Consider the following 27,847-nt stretch of genomic DNA (forward strand, 5'->3'; position numbering starts at 1 on the left):
ATTACCTCATCATTAGCATTATAAAAGACCTTGGATGTCCACGTCTTGCGAAATGCTTAGTATTGTGACTAGTCTGATTTTTTTTTCATTTATTTTTATTAGTTGGAAGCTAATTACTTTACAATATTGTAGTGGTTTTTGCCATACATTGACATGAGTCAGTCATGGATTTACATGTATTCCCCATCCCGATCCCCCTCCCACCTCCCTCTCCACCGGATCCCTTTGGGTCTTCCCAGTGCACCAGCCCCGAGCACTTGTCTCATGCATCCAACCTGGGCTGGTGATCTGTTTCACCCTAGTGTGATTTTAATACCTGACCTTTGAGTACAGTTTATTGGAATCAGCAAGTAAGATAAATAAAATTGTTTTTCCTAAAAAAGACTTTTTCTCTCCCTCCTCTACTTAGGCAACATGGTTGAGTTTTGCAGGTTAAATGCACAGTCGACACGTCTCCTTGACAAACCAGTTGCCTGTCCGACTCTACTTGGCACCATACAGGCAGGGAAATCATAAAGAGAGAGGCTGCAGGGCCTCCAGCCAGCTCCAATCCCAGTGGATACAGGCAGAGTTTAGCAATGCAAAGGTCACCTCCTGTGCATTTGGCTGAGGTGGAGACTGCTGTGAGTGCAGATTGGCACATTTGGGGAGTTTGTTGTTTTTGTCTGTGCTAGGTCTTCCTTGCTGCGACTCTGTTTCTCTAGTTATGTGAGCGGGTTCTACAGTGCGGGCTCAGAAGTTGTGGTACCCAAGCTTAGTTGCTCCGCTGCATGTGGGATCTTCCAGAACCAGGGATCGCATCCGCGTCCCCGCATTTGAGGGCGGATTCTTAACCACCGGGCACTGGGGAAGTCTGGGAGTTTCTGCAGACACACAGCTCCTACAAAACTTAGGACCCCTGCAGCGAAAGCATGGAGTCTTACCCACTGGACCGCCAGGGAAGTCTCGTGACAATATTTTTATAGGGTGAACTTCATTTAAACTTTTTACAAAATAGTGGCCATATTTCTCCGAGCTGCGGTGAACTCTTCCTCGCTTAGGTGGCTGCCAGGCAGGGTTCTCTAACTCTAGCTGGCGCCGCTGCGGGAACTACAGTAACCAGAGGGCAATGCGCCGACAGGTGGCGGAGCTGAGCCAATTACAGCCCACGACCGAAGTATCTCCCTGCGTGGGCTCGGCGTGGGGGCGGGACATCCGGCGTCCTCCCTGTGGCGGTCGGTTTGCCTTGTTTGAGGTCGGGTTTGGAGAAGGAGATGACAACCCGTTCCAGCATTCTTGCCTGGAGAGTCCCATGGGCAGAGGAGCCTGGCGGGCCATGGTCCGTAGGGTCGCAGAGAGTCGGACACGACTGAAGCGCCTAAGCACCGCTCACGCAGGTCAGACTGCCAGCTCAGAGCCAGGGGTCCTAAAAGAGAAGGAGCCGGAGGCTTCCACAGAGGCCGGCCCGAGATTTGGAGGCGGCACACCTCGTGAAAGTGAAAGCCGTTCAGTCGAGTCTGACTCTTTGCGACCCCGTGGGCTCTGTAGCCCATGGAATGCTCCAGGCCAGAATACTGGAGTGGGTAGCCGTTCCCTTCTCCCGGGGATCTTCCCAACCCGAGGATGGAACCCAGGTCTCCCCCACTGCAGGCCGGACTCTTTACCAGCTGAGCCACCAGGCGGCGTACCTCGGGGCGACCCAAAACAGGCAGAGATCCAGATCTCCGCGCCTGACAGACTCCGCTCCATCCAGAGTCCGACGGCGGCGGCGGCGAGGCTGTGGGACCCACCACAGGTAAAGGAAACGTTCGTCCTCCGAGCAGTCACCGCCCTCGCCACACCAGCCTGAGTCCCCGAGTGCCCGCAGCCCAGGCTGTAAGGTATAGTTCAAGACGAGGCAACGAAGAAAGGAAGACAACCTCAACGGAGACAGGTTACTTTATTCAGGCAAGGAGGGGCGACTGTCGGTCTAACGACCAGGCTGAGCACTTGCGGGATCAGGGAGGCTTCATATTTAAGGGGAGCTTTTGCAGAAGCTACACGGGAAGATTTAGTCAGGTGGGGCATTCTGAGTATTCTTTAGCTGAGCTGGCAGTTTGTGGATGAACAGGGGCGGGGCGGGGGTGGGGGGCGGTCCAGGGGGTGGAGGGTCCCGGGCTGATTCAATCTGCCCGGAGTATCGGGGTGGGACTTAAAGTTCAGTTTTGTCATCCCCGAAGTCAGTTGGTTCAGCGAGGGCCCTTGAGGTCGATATCTTCCAGGCCCGAGAACTCCTTCATTCCAGACCCTGAAGTCATAAAAAGATGGGGGGAAAGGGCGCCGTGTCTTTCTGGCTACTTCCTGCTGGGTCAGAGCGACAGCTCTGGGTCTGGAACGGAGGATTGTACTAGGGCCCAGGGTCCCCATTTTCTGGTGTCGAGGTGAGGCTCCCAAGAATGGTCTTGACCTGGTCTTGAAAGATGGCTCAAATCCGATCTTGGAGAAACCTTTGAAAGAGATTGAAGAAACAGGGTCCAAGTAAGAGGAGTAAGATAATAAGCAGTAATGGTCCCAAGAAAGGGAGCAACCAGGGGAGGGCCAGTTGGAACAGGCTTTGGAGAGTGGAAAGATTTTGTAACTCTTTTTTGCAGTATTGGATTCTGTCTCTTAAGTTCCCACATTGCAGGCCAGATTCTTTACCTGCTGAGCCACCAGGCGGCGTACCTCGGGGCAACCCAAAACAGTCAAGAGATCCAGATCTCTGCGCCTTACAGACTCTGCTCCATCCAGAGTCCGATGGCAGTGGTGACGACGCTAAGGGACCCACCACAGGTAAACGTTCGTCTTCCCACCACCCTCGCCACACCAGACGGTAAATCCCCGAGTGCCCGCAGCCCAGGCTCCAGGGTCCAGGACAGTGGGGTGGTCGTGGCTGGAGGCTTGTGACTGACAGACAGTGTTGGGGCTCAGACATTTGAGCTCATCTGGGTCCTGGGCTCGCCAAGGGTACTAAGCGTCCTGAGCCAAGGATGCTGGCCGTGGTTGTCTCAAATTCTCAAATGACCTCCCTTTTCCCACAGATTTATATATCATGGAATCACTGAGTGATAGTCGTTTGTGCAGTTTATTTCAGAGTTTCCTTAGTCCTCACCCCACTCTTATGGTCTCTGGAATAATAGCGTCCTGGTATTGTTCTGCCACTCTTCCAGGCCTTGGGCCTGGGGACCATGAACACATTCCAGGCCTAGAGTTAGATAGAGTGGTTTCCATTGTTGGCAACCAGTCGAAGGAGATAAGGAAAGTACCAGCTTAGGCATAAATACCAGAAAGTACAAAGTCCTGGAGGCGGGGGTAGAGATGGTTCAGAGACCTGCAGGTATTTTTTTTTTCTCGTGGGACTGGGAGCAGTGGAGCAGGAGGTAGTCCTGGAACTGCCTTGTGAGAATTGGATGTCTCCTCTGGAGGTGGTGGCTCAGATGGTAAAGAAATCTGGCCTGCAATGCAGAAGACCCAGGATTGGAACCCTGGGTCGGGAAGATCCCCGGGTCGGGAAGATCCCCGGGTCGGGAAGATCCCCTTGAGTAGGTAATGGCAACCTACTCCAGTATTTTTGCTGGGAGAATTCCATGGACAGAGGAGCCTGGTGGGCTATAGTCCATGGGGTCGCAAAGAGTGGGACACTACTGAGCGACTAATCCTTTCTAAAGGTGTTGGGAGCAATGAGAGGTTTGGAGCAGTGGAGAGAGGTGATCTGCCCTGGACCGCAACACACTGTGTGTTGCTGCAGCATTGAGAACAGTACTGGCCTCAGGGTATCATCAGAAGGGCAAGGAGGAGGATACTGCTACAGTCTGGGTGAGGGTGCTGGTTGCTGGACCAGGGTGGTGGCCGTGGGAGAAGTGGCTGGATTCTGGGTTGGTGTTTTAGGTATGGCAACTTGGATTTTCTGATTTTGAGGTTGAGAGGACGAGAGGTAGGAGTCATGGGTCAAGTGAAAGTTTGGTTTTTGCATCTGAAGCCTCCACCAACTGAGATGGGGAAGTCCATAGTCATGGTAATTTTCATTGGGGATATCAGAAGTTTTATTCTTGGCTTCTTAAGGGTATGAGATGTTTCAGAGGACAGTTTGTGGGCATCTGGAACTCTGAGGAGGAGTTTGGGGTGCAGGCTTATCCAAAAGGTAGGGGAGAATGTGTAGACGAGGGAGGAGTTGTAGATCATTTTATTATAGGAAATCTTGGTCAGGATGATAAAGGTAATCATAGCCCAGGAAGAAGAGGGAGGGTCTGAGGACTGGGTTTCTTAACTTGAACCCCTGGTTATGGGAGGTGGGTGTCACTGCACAGGTGAGGGAGGTGGTCACAGAGAGGGTTGTGAGGGCAAATGGTTTGGCATACAGCCAAGGTCTCTGAGGGATCAGTGGATGTGAGCTGGATGCAGAGGCATCATCAGTATTTCAGAGAAGCTGGTGCTCTACCAACTCAGCAGGATTTTGAAGTAATCCTTTGTGGGACTTGGGGTGTTCCAGTCTGGCTACCAGATCAGATCTGAGACACAAATAGTCTTCTGGAAAAGTCACAGGTGGTGCAGAGGGCAGGTGTCGGGCCTTGGATGAGGGTTAGGTGGTGAGAGGAAAGCTGTGACTGGCGAGGGTTCATCAAATGCAGTACAAGTGGAGGCAGCCATGGGTATCTGAGATCAGATGTGGTTCTCAGTAGATGAATTTGAAGCAAGGGACAGTCAAGGAAGGAGGCTTTCATAGTAGGACTCTAGGCTGCCTTTGTCGGTTCGGCCTTGACTGTCTCAGGTAGAACTTGATCGTATTTGAACTTGACTAGTATTGTGTAGATCACATATGCTGAGTTATGAATGGAGATGCCAAGGAGATGACTATGGTGTGAAGCAGGAGGGCCCTGCTGCTGTGGGAGTACAGTTGTGAGAGAGTGTGGTGGGAGGAATACTGTACACGTGGAGCGTGAACGTGAACTCCTGGCTCCAGGGCCTTGGTATTGGCCTAAGAGCGAAGAGTGAGAGCCTGTGATTGGTGGTGTCTGGGGAACACGGGGGGCATTGCCTGAAAAGAGTGAGGTGTTGTGGCTTCATGTGCCAGCTCCAGAGCTTAGGTGACATCTATCTGCCCATCTGCCTGTTGTTTAGGGTTGACACAGTGATCAGTAGGACCATGATGAGACAGTGGGTATCAGTGCCACCTCAGCTTGGAAATCTTCACCATCATGGGGGAGGGACAGGCTAAGCAGGTGATGGACAGGGAAGGTAGTGAAATTAGAATCCGAGGGAGAAAGCTGGTCATGAAATGAACTATCCCCATCATGGCAAGGCTTTGTGACCTTTGAAGTTGCAGCATACAGCTGCGGGAGCAAAGTGTGGTTCAAAGAATGATGTGCTGGGGAGGGAGGTGGGAGGGAGATTCAGGATGGGGAACGCATGTACACCCATGGCTGATTCGTGTCAGTGTGTGACAAAAACCACTACAATACTGTAAAGTAGTTAGCCTCCAATTAAAATAAATAAATTAACTAAAAAATTTTTTAAAAAGAAAGGAAAAAAAAAATCCTGCTTGCAAGGTGGGCCAGGAGCCTGGAATCTTGAATAATAAAGTTTCCTACACTGATAATAAAAATAAAAAAACAAAGAATGATGTGCATATGAAGAGGTAGTGTGAACTAATGGCCCCAGGAACCTGTTGTGGGGATATAAGGGTAAAGGAAGGACCAGTGTCAGATCATTACACCCTCCCTGTGGCCAGCCTGTCTCCCTAACCTGTGTTCGTTACACCCACCTTATTGACAAGAGGTCATGTGGCCTGCATCCCAGACCCAGAGGTCAGATGTCACCTGTCTGCTCATCTGCCTGTAGATGTGGGAAAATACAGTGTCAGTGGGAAAATACAGTGTCAGTGAGAATATAAGGAGAGTGACTCTAATGGCATCAGGGCCTGATATCTCCTCTGCATTGTTGGGAAGTAGAGTGAGCAGAGGGTAAATTGGTGGTGGGGGGGGTGGGGGGGGGCAGGGCAGGGGGAGCGTGGCACAGTGAACTTGGCGTCCCAGGAGGGAAGCAGATGGTGGAACGCACTGTCTCCGTTATGACAGGGTGTGAAGTTTACGGATGTGGCCATTGACTTCTCCCGGGAGGAGTGGCGGCTCCTGGATGAGGCTCAGAGACGCCTGTACCACAGTGTGATGCTGGACAACTTTGCACTTGTCGCATCCCTGGGTAAGACCTTCACACCCTGCCTCGTGTTCTGAGATGATGTCCTGTTTTCCCCTTTCCCCCGAATTAGCGTTGCCTTTCCCACAGCTGGACCAGGCTCTGCTGACTTCCTCCACTTTCTTGTCAGTGGTGCTGTGGATGCCAGCGCTGAGCTGTGTGTAGTGCCCTGAGCAGTGGACTCCCCAAGCACCCCCAGCACCTGTTGCCTCCAGAAGTGCAGAGATGGGTCTGGGAGTCAGGAGTCTAAGGCCACCTAATGAATCCCATCCTGCTTGCCGTCTCTCTGATGGAGTGACTGTGTCCAGATCTCTGTCCTCCAATTCTTCCCCCTTCTCCTAGCTAAGAGTTCTTTGTGACTGCTTGTGCCAGGTCATGGTCATCACTTACATGAACCATGCACTGTTCTTGGAACTCTTTCCTCGGTTGTTCTTTGTAATGTTTTCTTTACTGAATACTGTCAATGCCAAGTTGCCTGAGGCCAGTGCTGGCCACTCAATAAGACTTGCAGTATTAAGGTTCTGAGTAGCTACACAGTGGAGGGTACAGAGAGAATCCTGCTTCTTTCAGACTAGACATGGTGAGATGGTCTCAGCAGCGAGCCTCCTGGGCCTGGGGCATGGCAGCTGGGGGAGGACGTGACACCACGGCTGTTTTCAGGTCCACTCAGGAACCTGCCCTGCGTTCAGTAGTGCCTTTGGCCATGCCTCACTTCTGCCTCCCCCATACCTGAGACTTCGCTGGCTTGCCATTTCATCTGTGACTGCGGTTCCTCACCACCTTCACCTTTGTAGTTTCCGTGGATCACCTGTTACTCTGCACTGCTCCCTCTACGGTGTTCTTCTACCTTGACCTGTACGTGTATCACGAGGTGTGCGTATATCCTTAAACAGTCCTTGAACCCCAGTTACTCAGTTCCCGTTGGATTTTACCAGGCCAGGACACACCAGCCTTCCCCACAGCAGAAGGTTTCTGGCAGAGAAATGAGTTGGAGACCTTCCCTCCGCACCACGTGGCGCACCCCATCCCTGTGTCCTTTGTCTGGTGGGGTCTCCCCTATTCTATGATCTTCAGAGGCTGCCCACTGCTGCCAAGCAGACACTTCCTCAGTTTGCCCCCAACTCCCTTGTTTTTAGAACAAACCCATGATTCATTCTCAGTTGTGTCTCACACACCTTTGTAATGGGTCTTTCCTCTCCCACCAAAGTCAGCATGCATTTCCTCAGCGTTTTTCTGCTTTCAGGTTGTTGGCATGGAACAGAAGATGAGGAGGCCCCTTCTGAGCAGAGGTTATCTGTAGAAGCAGAATCACAGGTCAGGGTTTCTAAGGCAGGTCTATCCACCTGGAAGATCCTCCCCTGTGAGACGTGTGTCCCCATTTTAAAAGAAGCTTTGCACCAAGCTGAGCACCGAACGATACACTCTTTTAGGAAAGCAGGCTGGGTTAGTACATGTTTGAGACACTTCTGTTCCAGTGCAGACTCTCACTGGCAGCAGAGGGATGATGGTGGAGAGAAGCCCTGTGAACGCGATGTGGAGAGGGTCTCATTTGTGAGGAGCTGCAACCTCTTGGTGTCAGGGACGCCTTTCACCAGTAGGGAAGTTGGGGAGGACTGCCTAGCCACCTTGGGCCTTCTCCAGCACCAGGCCACAAGCAACAATGAGGAATCACAGACTGGCAGAAAGAGTGAGCAGGCCTTTCACACTGAAAAAAGTCATTACAAGTGGGGTGAATGTGAAAAAGTTGACAGCCACAACCACAATCTTGTTCAAGATCAAAACCTCTGCTCTAAAGAAGGACTTTATCACTGTAACAAATGTAGTAAAGGCTTCAACTGCAACTACAGACTTATTCAGCACCAGCAAATTCACACTGGACAAAGGCCAGGTGAGTGTGGTGAATGTGGGAAATTCTTTAGCCAAATCTCTGGCCTTGTTAAACACCAGAGAATTCACAGTGGTACAAAGCCTTCTGGATGCAGAGAATGTGGAAGATTATTTACCCACAACTTTAGTCTTACAAAACACCAGAGAATTCACACTGGAGAAAGGACTCGTGAATGCAGAAAAATCTTCAGTCACAAATCCAAACTCATTCACCAACAGACACAACTTACTGGAGGAATTCATTTTAAATGTGGTGAATGTAGGAAATTCTTTAGCCACAAATCCAAGCTCATTGAACACCAGAGAGTTCACACTGAAGAAAGACGTCATGAATGCACCAAATGTGGGAAGACTTTTAGACACAGCTCTAGCCTTTTCCGGCACCAAAGAGTTCACACTGGAGAAAGGCCTTATGAATGCAGTGAATGTGGGAAATCTTTTGGCTACAAATATGACCTCATTCAACACCAGAGAATTCACAGTGGAGAAAGGCCTTATGTGTGCAGTGAATGTGGAAAGTCTTTTAGAAAATTGTCTAACCTCATTCGTCACCGGAGTGTTCATACTGGTGAAAGACCTTATGAGTGCAATGTTTGTGGAAAATCCTTTAGTCGCAGATTTGTCTTCATTGAACATCAGAGAGTTCACACTGGAGAAAGACCTTTTGAGTGCACTGAATGTGGAAAATCCTTTACCCGAAAAACTGAGCTCATTCAACATCAGAGAATTCATTCTGGCACAAGACTTTATGAGTGCAGTGAATGTAGAAAATGTTTTAGACAACACTCTGGCCTTACTCACCACCAGAGAATTCATTCTGGAGAAAAGCCTCATGAGTGTAATGAATGTGGAGAATCCTTTAGCCAAAATGCTAGCCTTATTCAACATCAGAGAGTCCATACTGGAGAAAAGCCATATGAGTGTAACAAATGTGGAAAATCCTTTAGCCGAAGTGATATTCTCACTCAACACCAGAGAGGTCACACTGGTGAGAGGCCTTATGAGTGCAGTGAATGTGAAAAATCCTTTAGCTGGAAATCTAGCCTCCTTAGACACCAGAGAGTTCACACTGGAGAAAGACCTTATGAGTGCAGTGAATGTGAAAAATCCTTTAGCTGCAAATCTAACCTCCTTAGACACCGGAGAGTTCACACTGGAGAGAAGTCTTAAATGTTCAGGGAATGTTTTATTTCCTCACTCAGGATAACAACACTGGAGGAGACTGTGTGAGAGCCATTTACCTGAATTTAAACCTCTCTAATTCAAGCATACATCATGCAAGATTCCACATAACTTTCAGTTACATCTGCAACTTTAAGGAAATGCATTGTAGTTTCTAACCTCCCCAGAGCTGTTAGATTTATGTCACACTCAGTTTCTGACTGAAGCCATTTCACCTCTCTACGTCAGTCACCACTCCAACAGTCTCAAGAAAACTGACCTCTGTGTTCTCACATTTGCTTAAGGAAGTTATAAATAGCCCAGACCCTTAGCCAGATCTCCATTCCTTTCTGTCTGATTTTCCAGGGAATGGACCTGACCCAGTTTTGGTTCAAAGGACCTATACTCAGCTTTCTAAGAAGAACTACCTTTTTCAGGGACATGATTGTTCTCATGTCATACTAGTGATGAGTTTTTCCAGGTTCTAATTTACTAACCTGGGAACTGCTTGCTGCACATTGCTCTGGTTTGTGATCTTTTGTAAAGGCCCGCTCTTGCAACTTTAATTTTGGCAGGTCTATTCTCTCATCCACAGGGGTTTGGAAGCAGAATTGTGATAGATGAGAATGTAGGAGTGAACAGATTTTGTGGGAATCCCAAACTTTCTGGGCTTTCTGGGACCTTATGGCAGGAAATAAATAGCTCTTTGCCCAGCTGTGGTCTAATTTGCATTGCTCCCCAAGGCCTTGCAAGAAAGACTGCAGGGTCTTGTGGTCCTAATTGGTGGACTGCTGCCAGGATTTTTGGAGAGGTCAGAAGTCACCCTAAAGAGGAAGCCTTTGTTTTGAGGACCCCCAGTGCTTCTGTGAGCAACGTGACAATTTTATTCCCCTGTTTACATACTTCCTAGTCCCACTGAGGGGGGCTTTTCCCCAGGTTCTGTGCCATGATATACAAATTTTCATAGGCTGGTGTCACTTATTGTTAGACTGTAAGGATCAGGTAGAGTCATTGGTGTTACTCAGCCAAACTCAAGTTCACTTGCCCAGGTGTAGCCCAGCCAGTCTGCTGACTCCAGGTTGTGGTGAAGTGAAGCGTAGCATTGATCGCAGGGTACTGAGCGAGGAGGGGGCTTCCCAGGGGGCTCAGTGGTAAAGAATCCACCTGCAATGCAGGAGACGCAGATTCAACTCCTAGAGCTGGAGATTCTCCTGCCCGGAGAATACCATGGACAGAGGAGCCTGGTGGGATACAGTCCATAGAGTTGCAAAGAGGCAGACATGACTGAAGGGACTGAGCACGCATATACAGAAGCAAGGAGAATAGGCAGCTAATGTTCAAAAGACCTGAACTCCCCAGTGGATTTCAGGGAAGAGTTCTTAAAGGCAACATCTGGTTTGAGTGTTGCTGCTCATGAACTTTCTTCTGATTGTTTAGTATTGAGTTAACGGTGATGTTCCAGTTTTCTGAATCATCAACCTGCTCATTTCAACCAGGCTGGGGTCTGTGTGCTTGTGGTCAGCATGTAGTCATCATCTTCCACCTGGGTGGGGGTCTTCATTTCTACAGAACAGCTCAAAGGTATGTGTCAGATTGTTCTATGTATCCCTTGAGGAGGAACTAGGACTCTGTTTTATTGCTGAGCTGTTGTTTATGATGGGCTTCCCAGGGGGCTCAGTGGTAAAGAATCCACCTGCCAAGCAGGAGACGTGGGTTTGATCCCTGGGTCAGGAAGGTCCCCTGGAGGAGGAAATGGCAACCCACTCCAGTATTCCTGAGTGGAGAACTTCCTGGACAGCGGAGCCTAGTGGCTACAGTCCATGGGGTCGCGAAAGAGTCAGACAGGACTTAGAGACTAAACGGCAGCAATGGCAGCGTTGTTTAAGCTGTCAGTACTTTTCTTTCTTGACTGCTTTTCCTTCGTTTCTATATTCCCTCACTTCCTTAATTAGGAGCTGCTTGAATCTGTTCTTTGGAACTCAGGGAAAGCCTTGGAAACTAAAGCCTTTTTCTATCAATACTAACAAACAAGGAACATGGAGGAACTTTTATGCCCAGGAGGACCCACGGGGTCCTGCTTTTATTTGATAGTCCTCAATCCTGAGTGGAACAGAGACAGGACAAGAAAAGGAATGCAATTTTGAGTAGAGATGTTAACCATAAATTTGGCAGGGGAACTCAATTTTAAAGGGGGCTGGTCTCATTGGTGCAGAAGCACCAGATTATTAGGGGGTTGAGAAGACTGGAGTAAATTAGACAGAACATGCCTCTTGTGAAAGTTCATCCACAAATGTTCCAGTGACCATATACTGTGGGATCAACGTGTGAGAAATTCTTGGGACCTCTGTAACTGCATTTCCTGTAGGTGAGCTTTGTGGGCTTCCATAGCATCTCTGTGCTGTTCCCTCAAGGCCACTGCTGTACTGGTAGGAAAACAAAGATAGAAGGGCAATCCCGTAGTCCAAGGTTATGTCTTTTGTGACCCAGCCAGCAGTTCTGTTGATTCAAGTGGCGACATTGCTTGCCAGTATTTGCTGCCACTGAGGCAAGGCTGCTTCCCAGGGCATAAGGAGAAGTGGTAGAGACCATCCAGGGTTCCCAACCTAAGTAACCAGGAGAAGTGGGACATCCAGGCTTTTACTTGGAACCACTTTTTAAGGCGTTATGAAGATCTAGCAAAGGGTAAGGTAACCCTTGAACATTGGATTGTATAACTGACATACTACAAAGTGCACTTACCTAATGGGTGTGATTTGGTCAACTTTGACATTTGTGTAAAGCTGTGAAACTATCATCACAGCTGGGAAGCCCCCTCCTTGCTCGGTCCCCTGCAATCAATGCTACGCTTCACAATCATGAAAGTTACTTTAACTCTCACATATTTACCTCATGCCCTTTTGGAATTTCATTCCCTATTCTCCTCAGCCCTGCAGATAATCATTGAGTCATTTACTTATTTTCCTTTATAATAGGTTAGTTTGTTATTTCTGTAATTTTAAATAGGCATCATAAGATGTATATCCTTTTTTTAAAAACTGATTTACTTCATACTGCATGATTATCTTGTGATTCAACAATGATGCTTATATGAGTAATTATTTTTTAATTGCTGAGTAGTCTTCTGTTCTTTGGATAACCACCTTATTTATCCATTCATCTGTGTATGGACATTGGGTTATTTCCAGGTTTGGGGTATTACAAATAAAACTGCTTTAAATACTTGCATTCGTTCTTTGTAAGAATATGTTGTATTTCCCAGACTGTTACTTGTGTAGGTAGATGTTTAACATTTTAACACCTGCCCATCTCTGATCTAAAGCGTTCATTCCCTTTTGTCTTTCTACTGACTGTGTATAAGAATTGCGGTTCCTGTTCAACGTAGCCAAGGCTTGATATAGTTCATCTTTTAAAATTTTAGGCCTTAAAATGAGTGTGTGGTTGTAGCTTTTTGGTTTTATTTCCATTTTCCTAAGAATTCATGATGTTGGGCATTTTTTCATGCATTTATTTGCCCTCTGTTTATTTTCTTTGGTAAAAAGACTACTTATAACTTTTGATTACTTTCTTTTTATGTGTTTACTTATTATTTTAACAAATAAGACAGTGTAGCAACAAACACACATGTTGGAATTCCACTCTTTCTTCGGCAATGTGACTTCTCTATCTTATGGTACAGTTGTTTTTGAATACTGAAAGGAAACTATTTGTCCTCAATTTTTTGCCCTGTGTACAACCTGAAGTCCACATGCACTATATACTTTTATAGTTAATCAGCATTAACACATTCTCCACTACATTCTTAAGACTAAATATTCAGTAATACATTAAATCAGTCCTAGGTTTGTAGTCTTTGTGTTAATTTCCCTGGTGTAAATATTCATGTCATAGTCAATTTCTTTATCTTTTTTTTTTTTTTAATATTGTCATGGTCAATTTCAAACTGCCAAAATGGTGTCACTGAACATGAAGTTGGTAAGATATTTCAGTAACACATTATTAATTATTTCCAACATGCTGATACAGTAGCCACAAATAACCTCAAAAAACAGATAATAACAAAAGTGTCAAGTGATTAGAAAGTGTCATGTTTTAAATATTTGCTTTTTAAAAACAGTTTGATTTAAATTAACTTTGGAAATTCCCTGGCAGTGCAGTGATTAGGACTTGGCAATTCCATGCTGTAGGCCTGGGTTCAGTGTTTGCTCAGGGAATTAAGATGCTGCAAGCTGCAAGGCATGGCAAAATAGGCGTGTGTGTGTGTGTGTTTGAGCAAAATCCAGAAGATAGTAGAAGACAGAGGACCCTGGCATGCTGCAGTCCATGAAGTCGCAAAGTTGGATATGACTTAGCGACTGAACAACTATATATATATGTATATATATAAGATTAGCTTGAACTGTACATATTTAAAATGTACACTTTGTATTGATGTATGGCAAAACCCATCACAATACTGATAAGTAATTATCCAATTTAAATAAATAAATTTTTAAAAATGAAACACATATTTCTATATTTCCATACATGCTTGCATCCTTGAAACCAGATTTTCTCCTGCCTATTTCTGTTTATCTTTCCATTTATCTTTATATGTGTATAAAATTATACACACATATTCTACCTTTTGTAATGGCTCTTTTCACATGTATCCATAAGTAGAAAAGACTGCTATGAAATCCCATGAACACTTTCCCAGTCTTCATCATGACGTATCATTCTCATTGTTCTTTATCTCCATGTAGATTAGCGGGTTACATTTACTTTATAATCCCAGATATGTCAGTGTATAACCTCTTCAGCATGCATTTCTAAAATATAAGAACTCATAATTTTAATAGTTTGGTACACAGTCTTCATACAGCTCTTTTAACTGTAAATCAGCCTTTTCAGCTTCAGTTTGAAGGCTAGCAATTATCTTCTCATAATTCTTTTCAGGATCATCAAAGACAGTCTGGATAATCCCTCTTGATACTAAATGTTAAGGGATGCAGGCTTTTGAAATTTCTACTAACTCAGCTTCACTAATGAATACATGCACCAGAGTTAGGCCAGTTGCTACTGGAATCTCAGTCAACAAAATGTGGGATTTCACTAAATTCACAAAATGACGTCATATACAAATATTTAATCATCACATTGTACACCTGAAAGTAATATAATGTATGTCAGTTATATCTCAACTTTCTGTTCTGTTTAAGCTGTTCACCCTTCCCCCACATTCCCGCATTGGCACCGTAGATACTGCCTGAGGTCTTTTCCAGAGGGACAGTTCTGTGATGATGACAAACCAGTAAGCACGGTGTGTCTTCTGCTTCCACCTCGTACGCCACACGGTACCATAGTTGGTGACGCTGCATCACAGCTCAGAGATCTGCAGCACGCGTCTGTGGAACACGGTGGGTCAGGTGTGTGATACACACCTCAGCAGAACTTGAGGCTGCTCCATGAACAGGCTGGGGACACCAGCCTGTCAGGTATGGAATGCTGACGCTTCTCACTGCCTGGAGCCAGACCTGTGCATACCACGTCCACGTTAGAGAAGATGCCTGGCAGACACAGACCACACACTCGGGTGCGTGTAAAGCATGCCAGGGGCCTGTGAGATGCGTGGAGGCGCTCACACCACCGCAGTCACGGGTTGCTGGGACAGACGTGTGACGGGGACGCCCAGTGTCATATGTGACCCACTCACAGTCTACATTCTCCTTTAGGTTGTGGGGGGTTGGGGTGAGGGGGAAACCTCACTGCTTGTTCCTGACTCTTCACAGTAGGTGCAACCATTGAAATAAGCAAGACTGAAACCTAAATGGAGAAAACTGATTGTTAACTAGTTATCATTCATGTCCTCTGACTCTAAGAAGAGTTTTAGGACATAAGCTCATGATTGTAGAAGGAAGTTGCAGGAGGGTTCTGGTCACATACATTCAGATCCCTAGCGTGTAGCCCCGCCGTCGCTTCAGGAATTGAACCTCAGATGTCCTGATGAGGTTGGTGGTGCCAGGCGTATGGCCCAAATGGACTGAGATTTAGAGTAACGCCCAGCATGGAACACGGCAGTACCAGGCTGTGGTTTCTGCCACTACTCTGAAAATACTTTCTTCGTGAGTCCACCGCTTTCACACACTGCTCCTATCCACTCTCTTGATGTCAGGGCTGACAGACTATGCTTACCAGCTTAGAAAAACAAACCTTCATTGGAATTTTATTATGATTCCTCTCTTTTGAAATGTATATCTTTACAATTTTGTTAGAAAATGAACTTCCATTCAATTCCCAACCTGTGGTTATGTCAGTCTTAATTGTCATTGTTGAAGATGTTTCCTACTGTCCTATCTGTCTCTGAATTAGAATTTTCTTGACTTTAGATTTTACTTTCTCTTCATAGCTCCGCCCTCTCCTCCATTCTTTCTGATGAATTGTTTCTCACTTTCTATAGCTTGAAGAAATTATTTTGTAAGCTTCTTGTAAATTTTCCATACTCAAAATCACATCTGTAACACTAGGAGAATTATGCCACTTCCATTTCTTTTTCATTACCTGTGGTTTCGAACACAGTTCTCTCTCTTCTTCCATTGTAATGTGTCCATTTGGTCACTCTCTCTTGCTTTGTACTGTGTATTTACTCACTAGCTCCCTGATCCATAGTCTGGTCACAGATCATTTTTTAGATGTGTGTACTGACCTTGTGTTAAACGTCCACGAAAATGAACATAGGACAATGATGTGCCATCTGGAGTGTGTTCCTATACTCAGAATCTTCCTGTGGATTTATTTCTGGCAAGTGATGAGGAAATGTTTCTCACTGAGTTCAGGATAAGATCCTGAATGTCAGTCAGACCATGTCTGTTTCTCTGATTATTTAGTGTACTCCTCAAGGTTAAAGTTGTTCAAGTTTTGTTATGGTGATGAAACTGAATCTTCGTAGTGCAATTTCAGACTGTGTTCCTGTTTTCTCTCTGCTCGGCCAGGTGCCCTCTGGAAACAGCATGTTGTCTCCTCACATTGCAGAGCCAGGGACATTTGCATAGTGCACCCTTTTTTCTTTTTTTATTTTATTTATTTATTTATTTATTTTTTCTTTTTTTTAAATTTTACAATGTTTTCGGTTTTCCCTCATTATTTACTTATGGCTGTGATGGCTCTTCACCCTCTGGTTGCGGTGAGCAGGGGCTGCTCTCTCACTGTGGTGCACAGGCTTCCATTGAGCTGGCTTCTCTCGTTGCAGCTCCCGGGCTCTAGAGTGCAGGCTCAGTATTTGTGTCTCAGGGGCTCAGCTGCTCCGCGCCATGTGGGATCCTCCCAGGTCAGGGGTGGAACCGCTGAGCCACCAGGGAAGCCTTATAACGCACTCATGTAGATGATGGTGAGTGATACAGTACGTGGGACGTTCCTGGTTCAGGCAGAGACCCCAGGTCTCATGCCACCATCTGGAGTGTGATTCGTTTCCCAGAGAGAGCAGGATAGTGTAAGGAACGAGACTGTGCCCCCGTGGGAAACCCACATTTGGAGGCTCTCTGCAAATCCTGTTTGAGGTCCCCAACTCGAGCAGACTTTCGAGTGTGTGAAACTCTGAATCTCTTCTTTAGTTTTGAACTGTGACCCCAGTGAGTAACTCGCTGGAGTTTCACTGCTCCCCTTGCCCCCACTCCCCCCACCCCCCGCCCCACCCCAGGAGCTTTTAAGCATCTTCCAGCAGCTCCCAAGGCAGGCCTGCTCCCTCTCCCCACTTCCTACGGGCCGGGACTTACAGGGAGAGTCTCTTGTTGTGAGGGGTGGGGATCCCAGAATCCAGCCCACAGCCCAGCATCTCAGGGAGTCTAACGCGGGGTCCCCAGCTTCCCTCCGGGCCTCCTTCACCCCAGGGGAGCCCCTCCCCTGAGTGTCCTCAGCCTCCCTACTCCCAGGGTGCCTCAGACCCCCTCCTTCCTGGGTGCTGATGGCCCCTCTGACAGTTTGCGGAAGGTGCCATGACAAAGCGCCTGAAAGTGGGAAGCCTAAACAGGAGCTTATTTTCCCACGGATATGGCGGCCAGAAGTCTGAGGTCAAGGAGTTAACAGCAGCGATTCCCCTGGGATGGCGCTCCTTGGCTGCAGATGGCAGTCTTGGCCCTGTGTCTTCACACGGTCTCCCCTCTGTGTGTCTGTCCTTCCTTCCTCATCTTTCCTTTATGGACACCAGTCACACTGGATGAGGCTCCACCCTAGTGGTTTCATTTAACCTTTTTTTTTTTTTTTCATTTAACCTCTTTTAAGACTCTACTTCCTCCTACAATACTGGATGTTAAGACTTCAGCATGTGAATTGTGGGGCATACACTTAAGTCCATAACGGCCCCCTTGCTTCTTTTCATAGGGACACCTGAGAAACACGCAACATTACAAATCATGGCTTGACTTTCTGTTTGGGGATTCTTTTTTTGTTTTGGTTTGGATTCTGTTCTGTTTTGTTGTTTTTTTGGGTTTTTTCTGGGCAGCTTGCAGGATCTCAATTCCCTGACCAAGGATTGATCCTGGGTCACAATAGTGAAAGCCCAGAGTCCTAACCATGGGCCACCAGACAACTTCCCTTTATTTATTTTATTGTTGAATATTTTGACTTAAAGTAATGGAGAATATATTAAAAATTCAGATAAAAGTTAAAATTAGCTGTAAGTTATATGAGGTCATTGTACAAAAAAAAAAGTTGGGGGAGATATCTTCCAGTATTCCAGAACAGTAAAAACAATTCCTCCTTAGTAAAGAAGAATGAATGAAGTTTCAACATAAGTCTTTATTGTTTCACTATCTTCTTACTGGCCAATGAAAACAAAAATAGCCAAAACTCATTTTTTAAAAACAGGCAAAGTATATGAACATTTTAATAGACATAAAGGTGGCAAATGAGCAAAAGAAAAATGCTTAACATCATGAAACATCAGGGAAGTGGGACTAAAACTACAGTGAGATATTGTTATGCACATTTATTAAAAGGGCCAAAGCTGTGAAAGTCCAGCCATGCCCAACTGTTGGTGAAGACAGGCAAGAGCCAGTCTCTCACTGCCGACAGAGACACGAAAGGAAACAGTTTCTAGGTCACAGTGTGATGTTTCTTGAAAAGTTATGTATTTATTATCCTGTAACTCAGGTATCACACTCCAAGGTATTAGACAAGAGAAATGAAATACGTCCATATTGGAGAATTGTACTGAGATGTCTATAGCAATTTTGTTTGATAGAGCTAAAAAACAGAAACTATTCATATATCCAAAAACAAATAAAAGAATAAACAAATAGTGGTATACGCAGAGTATCATACTCCTCAACAACATAAAAAATGAACTACCCACATCAGAACCATTGATGAATCTCAAAATAAACACACTGCATGAGGAGGACACCAAGGGGAAAGAAGACTAACCACTTTATATAACTCCACTCATAAGAAGTTATAGAAAATGCAGAATATTTTATTATAGAGTAAATCAGTGTTTGCCTGGAAGGCCAGGGAGGGCAGACAGAGATGATTAAAAGACATGAGGTAAATATTGTGTAATGTATAGGTTAATTATTATGATTTTTTGATGGTTTCATGGGTTTATATGAATGTCAAAATTTATCAAATGGTACAGTTCAAATATGGACACTACTGTCTATTAACTATACCTAAAAAGCTTTAACAAACAAAAATTCTTACTGTTTTAGAAAAATAAAGCTTAGCAAACCTCTGTTGACACCACCACATCCCTTGTAATGCCCTGGGATCAGCACCTTGCCTCAACAGTAGCAAACACTGGTGAGCAGAGAAGACCATTTACACCTGAGTCAGTAGGAGGGACTGCAGGCTGGGTCACAAAAGCCATGTCATGGGAACAAGAGGTCTTCCATCGTCTCCTTGTTTTCCTGTCTGAGCAGCAGTGGCCTTAGGGTGTACAGCCCAGAGAAGCTACGGGAATCCCTAAGACCGTCAGATACTTTCTGACGAGGCCCTCAGCTACACAAGACACACAGTTCTGAAGGCCCTGAGAATTTGTGCAGCTCCTCATCCTTCACAGCCGTGGCACCTGGAGCACAGAGGATGCCCTTTTAAAAGAGGAACATTCCAACCAGTCGGCTGTAGTCTCCTGTGCTTTCTGCGCCTGGAAAGATTATCATTCCCCCTGTAATCTTTCAACCAGTGACACTCACTCCCAGACATACAGAATGGTGGCCATCAGGGCACATGGCTCCCCTCCAGGACCCGGGGAACAGACTTCCCTCACCACTGCTGAGCAGTGTCTCCTGTGAAGAAGAGACAGTTTTATGCTGTTTCCAGAAGTATTCGAGGTTGTCACACTCTCCCCTTAGGATATACTCTGTCACAAAAAATTCTAGCATTCTGACTCAAAGCAAGGCAAAGCAAGCCCAAACTGCCAAGAGAACTGCTACCATTCCACCTCCCACCACCCCCGTGAGGTACACAAGGGTCGGCATCCCATGAATTCTGTTTCATGTATTTGGGCGGAATCTACTTGTTTTCAAACTACCCCATAAAGTGAATAGAACACTCAAGATTAAAGCTGACTGAAACCATAAGGCCTTTGTTACAACAGAAAACCAGAACACTGCAGGCAGGCTGCTCCCGGGTCCGTGCTTTGGAGGCTGGAAATTCCAACATGAGGGTCATGTGAAACCAACAATATCCCCCCAAAAGGTACTCCATCTTTTCAGTCACCAGCAGAACTCAAATGGAGTCCTTTGGATCACAGCTGTGTCAAGTCCCTGCCCCAACTAATCAGAAAAGGGTATTCCAGCCTCCCAGGAGGTCCCCAGGGGAATGGGGGAACACTGCGATTTCCCGTTCCCAACATACTGGGGTGGGCGAGTGATGCACAGTCGGCACCTGCGGGGTGGTAGAGATTCAGTGCCTTCCGTATCTCTACAGAGCTGATACCACAGAAAGCTGGCGAGGGTACTGGGTAGGTTAACTGGGACTTCCCTGGGGGCTCAGCAGTCAGACCCCACACTTCCACAGCAGGGGGAAGGTATTCGATCCCTGGTTGGGGAACTGAGATCCCAGTGGCCCCATGGCGTGGCCAAAAAAAAAGGACTGCGTAGGTTAAGGTGTGTTATGCACCTCCCACATCCCTGAATTTATGTTGATGTAGGAGGTTCAGTTCAGGCAGATGATGAAGAGGCCTTGAGTGTTATTTTACTGAAGGAGGAAATACAACATTTTCTGCACATCTGAGTTGATTCTCCTGTGTGAGTTTTGTAAGCAAGCAGGTAAGTCCTTTGACTTATGGCTTCCTCACATTTAACACACTAATAAGGCCCATTCCAGTGTGAACTCTCTGGTGTCAAGTGAGATTAGAGCTTTGGCTGAAGGATTTCTCACACTGGTCACACTTAGGTCTTTCTCCAGTGTGAACTCTTACAGTCACTGAAGCTTCCCCTAAAGGATTTTCCACATTCACTGCATTCATAGGACCTTTCTCTTGTGTGAATCCTCTGGTGTTTCAGGAGGTTGGATCTTTGACTAAACAATTCCCCCATACGTTGCTTCAGTATAGTTTTCCGATATAGAACAAAACTGCTGTTTGGCTAAAAGATTTCCCACATTCACTGCACTTAAAAGGCTTTTTCTCCAGTGTGAACTCTGGTGTTTCATGAGGTTGGATCTTTGTCTAAACAATTTCTCATATTCCCCACACTCATAAGGTTCTTCTCCAGTGTGAACTTTCCAGTGGTTACTGAGGCTATAGCTTTGACTAAAAGGTCACCCATGTTGGTTGTACTCTTAACACTTTTTTGCCAGTGTCTAATGAGGCTTGAACTTTGGCTAAATGATCTCCCACATTCACTGCACATGTGACATCTTTCTCTGGCGAGAACTCTCTGGTAATGAACAAGTGTGGAGGAAACCACACACACACATGGCCACATCGGAGTTGCACTCTCAGAAGAGTGAGATCAGCTTCCTTAATGTCGGTAGGAAGGGATGTCTCCTGATTCCATGGGAGGGTGCTGTTGGCCTACCTGAGTATCTCCAGGGAAGACAGGGAATTGAAACTGCCTGAGAAGGGATGAGTTGGACTGTGAAGAAAGCTGAGCACCAAAAAATTGATGCTTTTGAACTATGGTGTTGGAGAAGACTCTTGAGAGTCCCTTGGACTGCAAGGAGATCCAACCAGTCCATTCTAAAGATCAGTCCTGGGTGTTCATTGGAAGGACTGATGCTGAAGCTGAAACTCCAGTAGTCTGGCCACCTCAAGCAAAGAGTTGACTCATTGGAAAAGACCCTGATGCTGGGAGGGATCGGGGGCAGGAGGAGAAGGGGACGACAGAGGATGAGATGGCTGGATGGCATCACCAACTCGATGGACATGGATTTGAGTAAACTCCGGGAATTGGTGATGGACAGGGAGGCCTGGCGTGCTGCGATTCATGGGGTTGCAAAGGGTTGGACACAACTGAGTGACTGAACTGAACTGAACTGAGAAGGGATGAGCAGGAACTCCACTTAATCCTCGTGAGAAAGAAGACTGTTGGGTTAGGAGACCTTGTGTGCAAGAGCAGAGTGAGGAGAACCAGCACTCAGGCCATTTGAGGTCCTCGTGGTTTTACAACACACACTGTAATACCAGCCTTAATTTTAGGCCTTATACCACAGCTTGGCAAAAACACCCTGAGTGCGCTTTGCCAATTCAGACACGATTGAATAGTTCCAGGGATGTCTCATGATTCTGAGCTGCAGCACCCCCAAATCTTTCTATGGAGTCCTCACTACTCGGGCAGTTCCTTGCCTCAGACTTTGCCGTTCAGAACACATCTGGTCTCAGACACATGTGACCCTCTCCACTCCTGGGCTGCACTCTCAGCCATCACAACTTTCTTCTGTTCACCCAACCCACACTGAAAGTTCAATCCCATTTAATGGAACACTCCAGCCCTCATGACTCTCATAAATAACCAGGCTTGCCCTAGACTTTAGTCTCCAGGCTGAAAAAAGCACCCCAGATCCTACGCACTCACAGAATCCTGGTAAGTGCTTGAAATGGTGAATAAGCACCAGCCCCAGTCTGAGCGACATCTTGCTTCAATAATCTTTTGTTTCTGCATTCACACATCCATCTAATGCCTATTCTCCCCTTGGAAGCCTAGCCATCTGCCAGACTATCCTGTCCCTGACACATTCCTTTTGAGGCCACTTACCTGCCTCAGTGTGTTTGTAAAGCCCCAAACCAGGCACTCATACAAAAAACCTAGTGCACAGACTCCACCACCCCCTGCCTGCCCCCTAATAGTTTTACCACCATAATCTGAAGTTTGTTGCTGTTTTTCTTCAGTCACTAAGCCCTGCCTGACTCTTTGCGACCCCATGAACTGCAGCACGCCAGGCTTCCCTGTCCTTCACTATCTCCCAGAGTTTGCTCAAACTCATGTGCATCAAGTTGGTGATGCCATCCAACATCTTATCCTCTGTCACCCGCTTCTCCTCCCATGACAGAACAGAAGGTAATCTGGAATATTTTGTCCCTCATCAAATGTACATATACTGGAAACTGACTTTATGCTTTGGGGTCAATGCATTTGAGTGGAAATAAAGTTTATTAGCTCATGCTAACAGTGGGCATGTTTTATGTCTGAAAGACTCTACAAATAATCTTTTTATTTTTATCTGTAGCCTTGACGTGGGTTGCAAATGCTAAGTCGCGTCAGTAGTGTCCGACTCTGTGTGACCCCATAGACGGCAGCCCACCAGGCTCCGACGTCCCTGGGGTTCTCCAGGCAAGAACCCTGGAGTGGGTTGCTTTCCTTCTCCAGTGCGTGAAAGTGAAAAGTGAAAGTGAAGTCGCTCAGTCATGTCTGACTCAGCGACCCCGTGGACTGCAGCCCACCAGGCTCCGTCCATGGGATTTTCCAGGCAAGGGTACTGGAGTGGGGTGCCATTGCCTTCTCCGTGACGGGGGTTGGTTGACGCCAAAAAATAGTATTTGTGGCCTCTGGGAGCATGCTTAGCTTCACCGAGTCTGAAACATGTCTCCAAACACTTGGGTGATCAGCTGCAGAGAGCACTTGGCAGAAATGCAATCATGATCCCTTTAACAGGGGGCGAAGCTCACCTGTATGTGCCACTTCCCAAACTCCCCTCCTGGCCACCTTTGCAAGAAGCCCAGTTCCCGCTCTCTGGGGAATCTATGGGGACTACATTACCCACAATGCTCAGAGTCGAGCGGCAGCAATACTACCCAATGAGAGCTTAGAAAGAGGAGGCCGCGTAACGTGAGGGAGGAACTTCCTGCTTCCTCCGCCTGGGGGCCATGTTAGCTGCTCGCGGTTTTGTTTAACCTGTGTGAAAGGTTGGGGAATTCTGGGCCAATCCTGAGGTGACGGAATTGAAGTCCGAGAGAGAGTTTCTGTCCCCGCTGCACAGAGGCGGGGCTCAGGCTCGACGCCGCCGCCCGGGGTGCCCCATCCCAGGCCTCGGATCGGGACCGCCGCACCCGTCTACTCTCTCCTGTCCTGGCCCCGCTCCGCCCCCAGAGTCCGATGGCAGCGGCAGCGGCGAAGAACCCGCTTCAGGTAAACGCTGGTCCTCCGAGCCCTGACCCCACCAGACATTAAAAACCTAGGGTCTAGGACGGTGAGGCTGTCGTGGGTGGGACGCTGTTTCTGATAGTGTGATGGCGCGTGGGAGAGGGTGACAGGCAGAGGGACACCTGTTAAAGGGCGAAGCGAGCGCTGCGGCACCGAGACTGAATGGGTACCAGCGTCCCAGTCTTCAGGGCCAAGCAGGGGTATCGGGAAGCCTGAGCCCATCAAACCCCGCCACAGACTCATCCCTCAAGAGTTGGAGATTTCCACATTTCCTGCGGCTACAGAGGCACTTTTTTTGGGAGCCAGCACGCCAGGTGCTGTTGGGAGGGTGTCCCATTTCCTCACTGGCCCTGACCGCCAGCCACATGTTCTCTGGATTGTGGTTTCTTGAGAGCTTTTGCTGCCTTGTCCCCAGTTTGGGATCTGGAAGCCTTGGAGAAACCCCACGGCCAGGGTTATATGAAGGGACTTTTGTTTCTGACAGCCATCATAAACAGGTATGAAAGGTCTTGAGTCTTCGTTGTGCGTGCAGGATTTTAGTTGTGGCACGAGGAATTTTTAGTTGCAGCATGCAGACTCTTAGTTGTGACTTGTGGGATCTAGTTTCCTGACGAGGGATTTTACCCCCGGTCCACTGCATTGGGAGCTTGGAGTCTTAGACTCTGGACCACCAGAGAAGTCCCACGTTGTATTTTCTGATGTGAAGGATGAGGGAGTAAAACAGGATTCAGGTATACTTCTTGCGGATTGTTTTGTTTTGAACAGGTATGATAATGGGAGCTCTGATGAGGAAATTGGTAATAGGAGTAATATTCTCCAGAGATATTAGACACTTCCGAGATGTTTCTGAGAGCATTAGGTGGTGGCATTAATTGAGCAGCTAAATACACAAGTCTAGAAGTCTGGGGTGTGGGACAGTGAGGAGGTGGTGATTATAGTCGTGTTGCTGTTTGATCCAATCTCACAGATTATGCATACGAAAAGGGAATATCCTTGATGACACCAGGGTCCTGGAATTGGGACTTATGTGACCTGGGCCACATAAGTCAAATATCCGGGCACGAGTGTGTGGATCCCTCTATGCCAGGTCAACAACTTTGATACCTACCTACCCACCTCTTCCTGTAGATGACTGGTTCCAGTGATAAGTGGGACCATTTGAAGACATTGGCATTAGTGGTGCCAGGGCCTGATTTCTTCTCTGAATTGGAGAGTTTGGGAGGAAGATGGGCACGGGGTGGATGTTTTGGGGCGGGGGGAGTGGATAGTTGTTCTTGAGAAGGGGGCTATTTATGATTTCATCTGTCCTCATCTTGCCAGGTCAGTGTGACCTTTGAGGATGTGGCTGTGTACTTCTCCTGGGAGGAATGGGGTCTCCTTGATGATGCTCAGAGATGCCTGTACCACAGCGTGATGCTGGAGAACTTGTCACTTGTAATCTCCTTGGGTAAGACTGTCAAACTCATCTCTGTTCCTTGAACTGTCTCTGCCCTTTTTTTCCCCAGGAGCATTCTGTCCTCACATCAGGACCCTGGACACTGCTTCCTTCCCCAGTTCCCTGGGTTGGTGCTGTGGTTGGTTGGGCTGAGATTTGTGCACTGTGCTCTCCTTCCTTTAGCATATCCAACACTAGCCTTCCTGTTGACTTGCACTCTTATTATTATTTTTTTTTAAATTCTTTTCATTATTCTTTTCCATTATGGTTTATCATAGATTTTGAATTCCTTGGTTCTTGTGTCATGAGAGTGCCATGTATTTGATCATTGAGAGGGTGGAATCGGGTTGGAGAGCCCACAGAGTTTCACAGGATGTATATGAATCAAGCAAGATGGCTCAGATGGAGCCTGGCCCTGCATCGAATAGCACATAAGAGACATGATGACAGTGCTGTATTCAAACTTCAACAGAAACCTATTGTGTTTGACTAGAGTTTTGATTCCAGTGGCCACACTTCATTTGTGTCTTTCCTTCTTCCCCTTTCTTGACACTTTGCTGATTCATGATTTCTTTTGTCACTTATACTGTTACTTCCAACCTGTGGTTAACCTCACATTTCTGGACTCCTCTCTCACCTGTTTTTCTTACCACTGCATCTACAGTGCTTTCCATATTGGGCTCTGTGTATTGTTTCATGAGGTGTGCACACATTCTTAAATAGTCCTGCAACACCAGGTGCCCTATACAGTTGTATTTTCTTGGGTCTTGACACAGCTTTTTAAAAATTATTATTTAATTTTTATTCTTTTGAGTGTGTGTATGTGACACAGCCTTTTTATACAGTGTTCATGTGTTACCAAAAGACAAGTTCCTTTTGAAAGTTGGTTGTTGAGGAATGAATTGCAGACCCTGTCTCTGCTTTGTGTCCACCACATGGTTGTGCCTTTCACCTCATAAGGTCTCTCCCATTCTCTGATCTTGATAGCCCAGTAGTGCTAAGCAGCCCCATCCTCAACCAGAACCAACTCTTTGTTTCTGCAAACAATCGCATGGAGAGATTCTTGGGTTTATTACCCTGAACTTGTGTAGCAGTTACCCCCTCCTACCAAAGTCAGTGTGCACTTCACCAGCATTACTTGTTTTCAGGTTGTTGGCATGGAGTAGAGGATGAAGAGGCACCTTCTGAACAGAACATTTCTATACATGGACTGTCACAGGTCAGGATTCCCAAAGCAGGCATGTTCTCCCAGAAGGCCCATTTTTGTGAGCTATGTGACCTGGACTTGGGAGACATTTTGCACTTGACTGAGCATCAGAAGCAGAAACTGTATGATATTGGGGCATGGGAGAAACACTTGTATTTCAGTGTAAAACACCAGCACCGCAAGCAGCACATTGGAGAGAAATACCTCAAAAGCAAGATGGGCAAAGCTTCATTTATGAACAACTGCAGATTTTTTGTGTTGGAGAAGTCACTTTCCTGTGGGGAGTCCACACAGACCAGGGATAAGTCAAACAGGAGAACTGAGTGTGGAGCAGCCTTTCACAGGGGGAAAACTCGTTACAGCCCTGGAGAATGCACTGAAGACTTCAGTTGCAGACATATACTTTCTCAGCACCAGAGAGTCCCCACTAGAGAAAAATGCTACACGTGTAGTGAATGTGGGAAATCTTTTAGCAAAAGCTACAGCCTCAATGACCACTGGAGAGTTCATACAGGAGAAAAGCCTTATGAGTGTGGGGAATGTGGGAAATCCTTTAGACAGAGCTCTAGCCTCATTCAGCATCGGAGAGTTCACACTGGAGCAAGACCTCACGAGTGTGATGAATGTGGAAAATTATTTAGCAACAAATCCAACCTTATTAAACATCGGAGAATTCATACTGGAGAAAGGCCGTATGAGTGTAGTGAATGTGGGAAATCCTTTAGCGAAAGCTCTGCACTCCTTCAACACCGGAGTGTTCACACTGGAGAAAGGCCTTATGAGTGCAGTGAATGTGGAAAATTCTTTACCTACCATTCCAGTCTCATAAAACACCAGAGAGTTCACTCTGGATCAAGGCCCTATGAGTGCAATGAATGTGGAAAATCCTTTACCCAAAACTCTAGCCTCATTGAACACCGTAGAGTTCATAGTGGAGAAAGGCCTTACAAGTGCAGCGAATGTGGGAAATCTTTTAGCCAAAGCTCTGCACTTCTGCAGCATCGGAGAGTTCACACTGGAGAAAGGCCTTATGAGTGCAGTGAATGTGGGAAATTCTTTACTTACAGCTCCAGTCTCTTAAAACACCAGAGAGTTCACACGGGATCAAGGCCTTATGAGTGTAGCGAATGTGGGAAATCTTTTACTCAAAACTCCAGCCTCATTAAACACAGGAGAATTCATACTGGAGAAAGGCCTTATGAGTGTAGTGAATGTGGGAAATCTTTTAGCCATAGCTCTAGCCTTATTAAACACCGAAGAGTTCACACTTGTTAAAGGCCTGGTAAGTGCAGTGAGTTTGGGAAATCGTTTACCCATAAGTCCAGCTTCAGTGACCACTACAATGTTTACATCGGAGAAACGCTTTGTGCGTATTTGCATGTGGGAAATTAATCTTTAGGCTCCTAAAACAGA

At 46.6% G+C, this 27,847-nt stretch overlaps 1 protein-coding gene across 8 annotated transcripts; it reads left to right on the top strand.

Annotated features, from left to right (window-relative positions):
* The first annotated feature begins 1,201 nt into the window (after window positions 1–1,201).
* On the top strand, window positions 1,202–27,847 carry LOC136161835 (zinc finger protein 154-like). 8 transcript variants are annotated; one of them, XR_010661779.1, is made up of 6 exons: window positions 1,202–1,376; window positions 1,528–1,774; window positions 2,631–2,790; window positions 6,072–6,195; window positions 6,850–7,044; window positions 7,433–7,535. XR_010661779.1 is itself a non-coding variant. In XM_065926946.1 (6 exons), exons 1-6 carry the CDS (start codon window positions 1,292–1,294, stop codon window positions 27,707–27,709), a joined length of 2,505 nt encoding a protein of 834 aa, XP_065783018.1. In that variant the 5' UTR covers window positions 1,202–1,291; the 3' UTR covers window positions 27,710–27,847. The 8 variants fall into 8 exon arrangements, 6 of the variants coding, with proteins under 6 accessions (XP_065783018.1, XP_065783020.1, XP_065783021.1 ...); XR_010661780.1 differs by having other exon boundaries at window positions 6,850–7,060; window positions 7,433–7,516; XM_065926946.1 differs by lacking the exon at window positions 6,850–7,044 and adding an exon at window positions 27,628–27,847 and having other exon boundaries at window positions 7,433–9,239.

This window comes from Muntiacus reevesi, chromosome 2 (assembly GCF_963930625.1).
Source record: "Muntiacus reevesi chromosome 2, mMunRee1.1, whole genome shotgun sequence".
Taxonomy (NCBI): domain Eukaryota; kingdom Metazoa; phylum Chordata; class Mammalia; order Artiodactyla; family Cervidae; genus Muntiacus; species Muntiacus reevesi.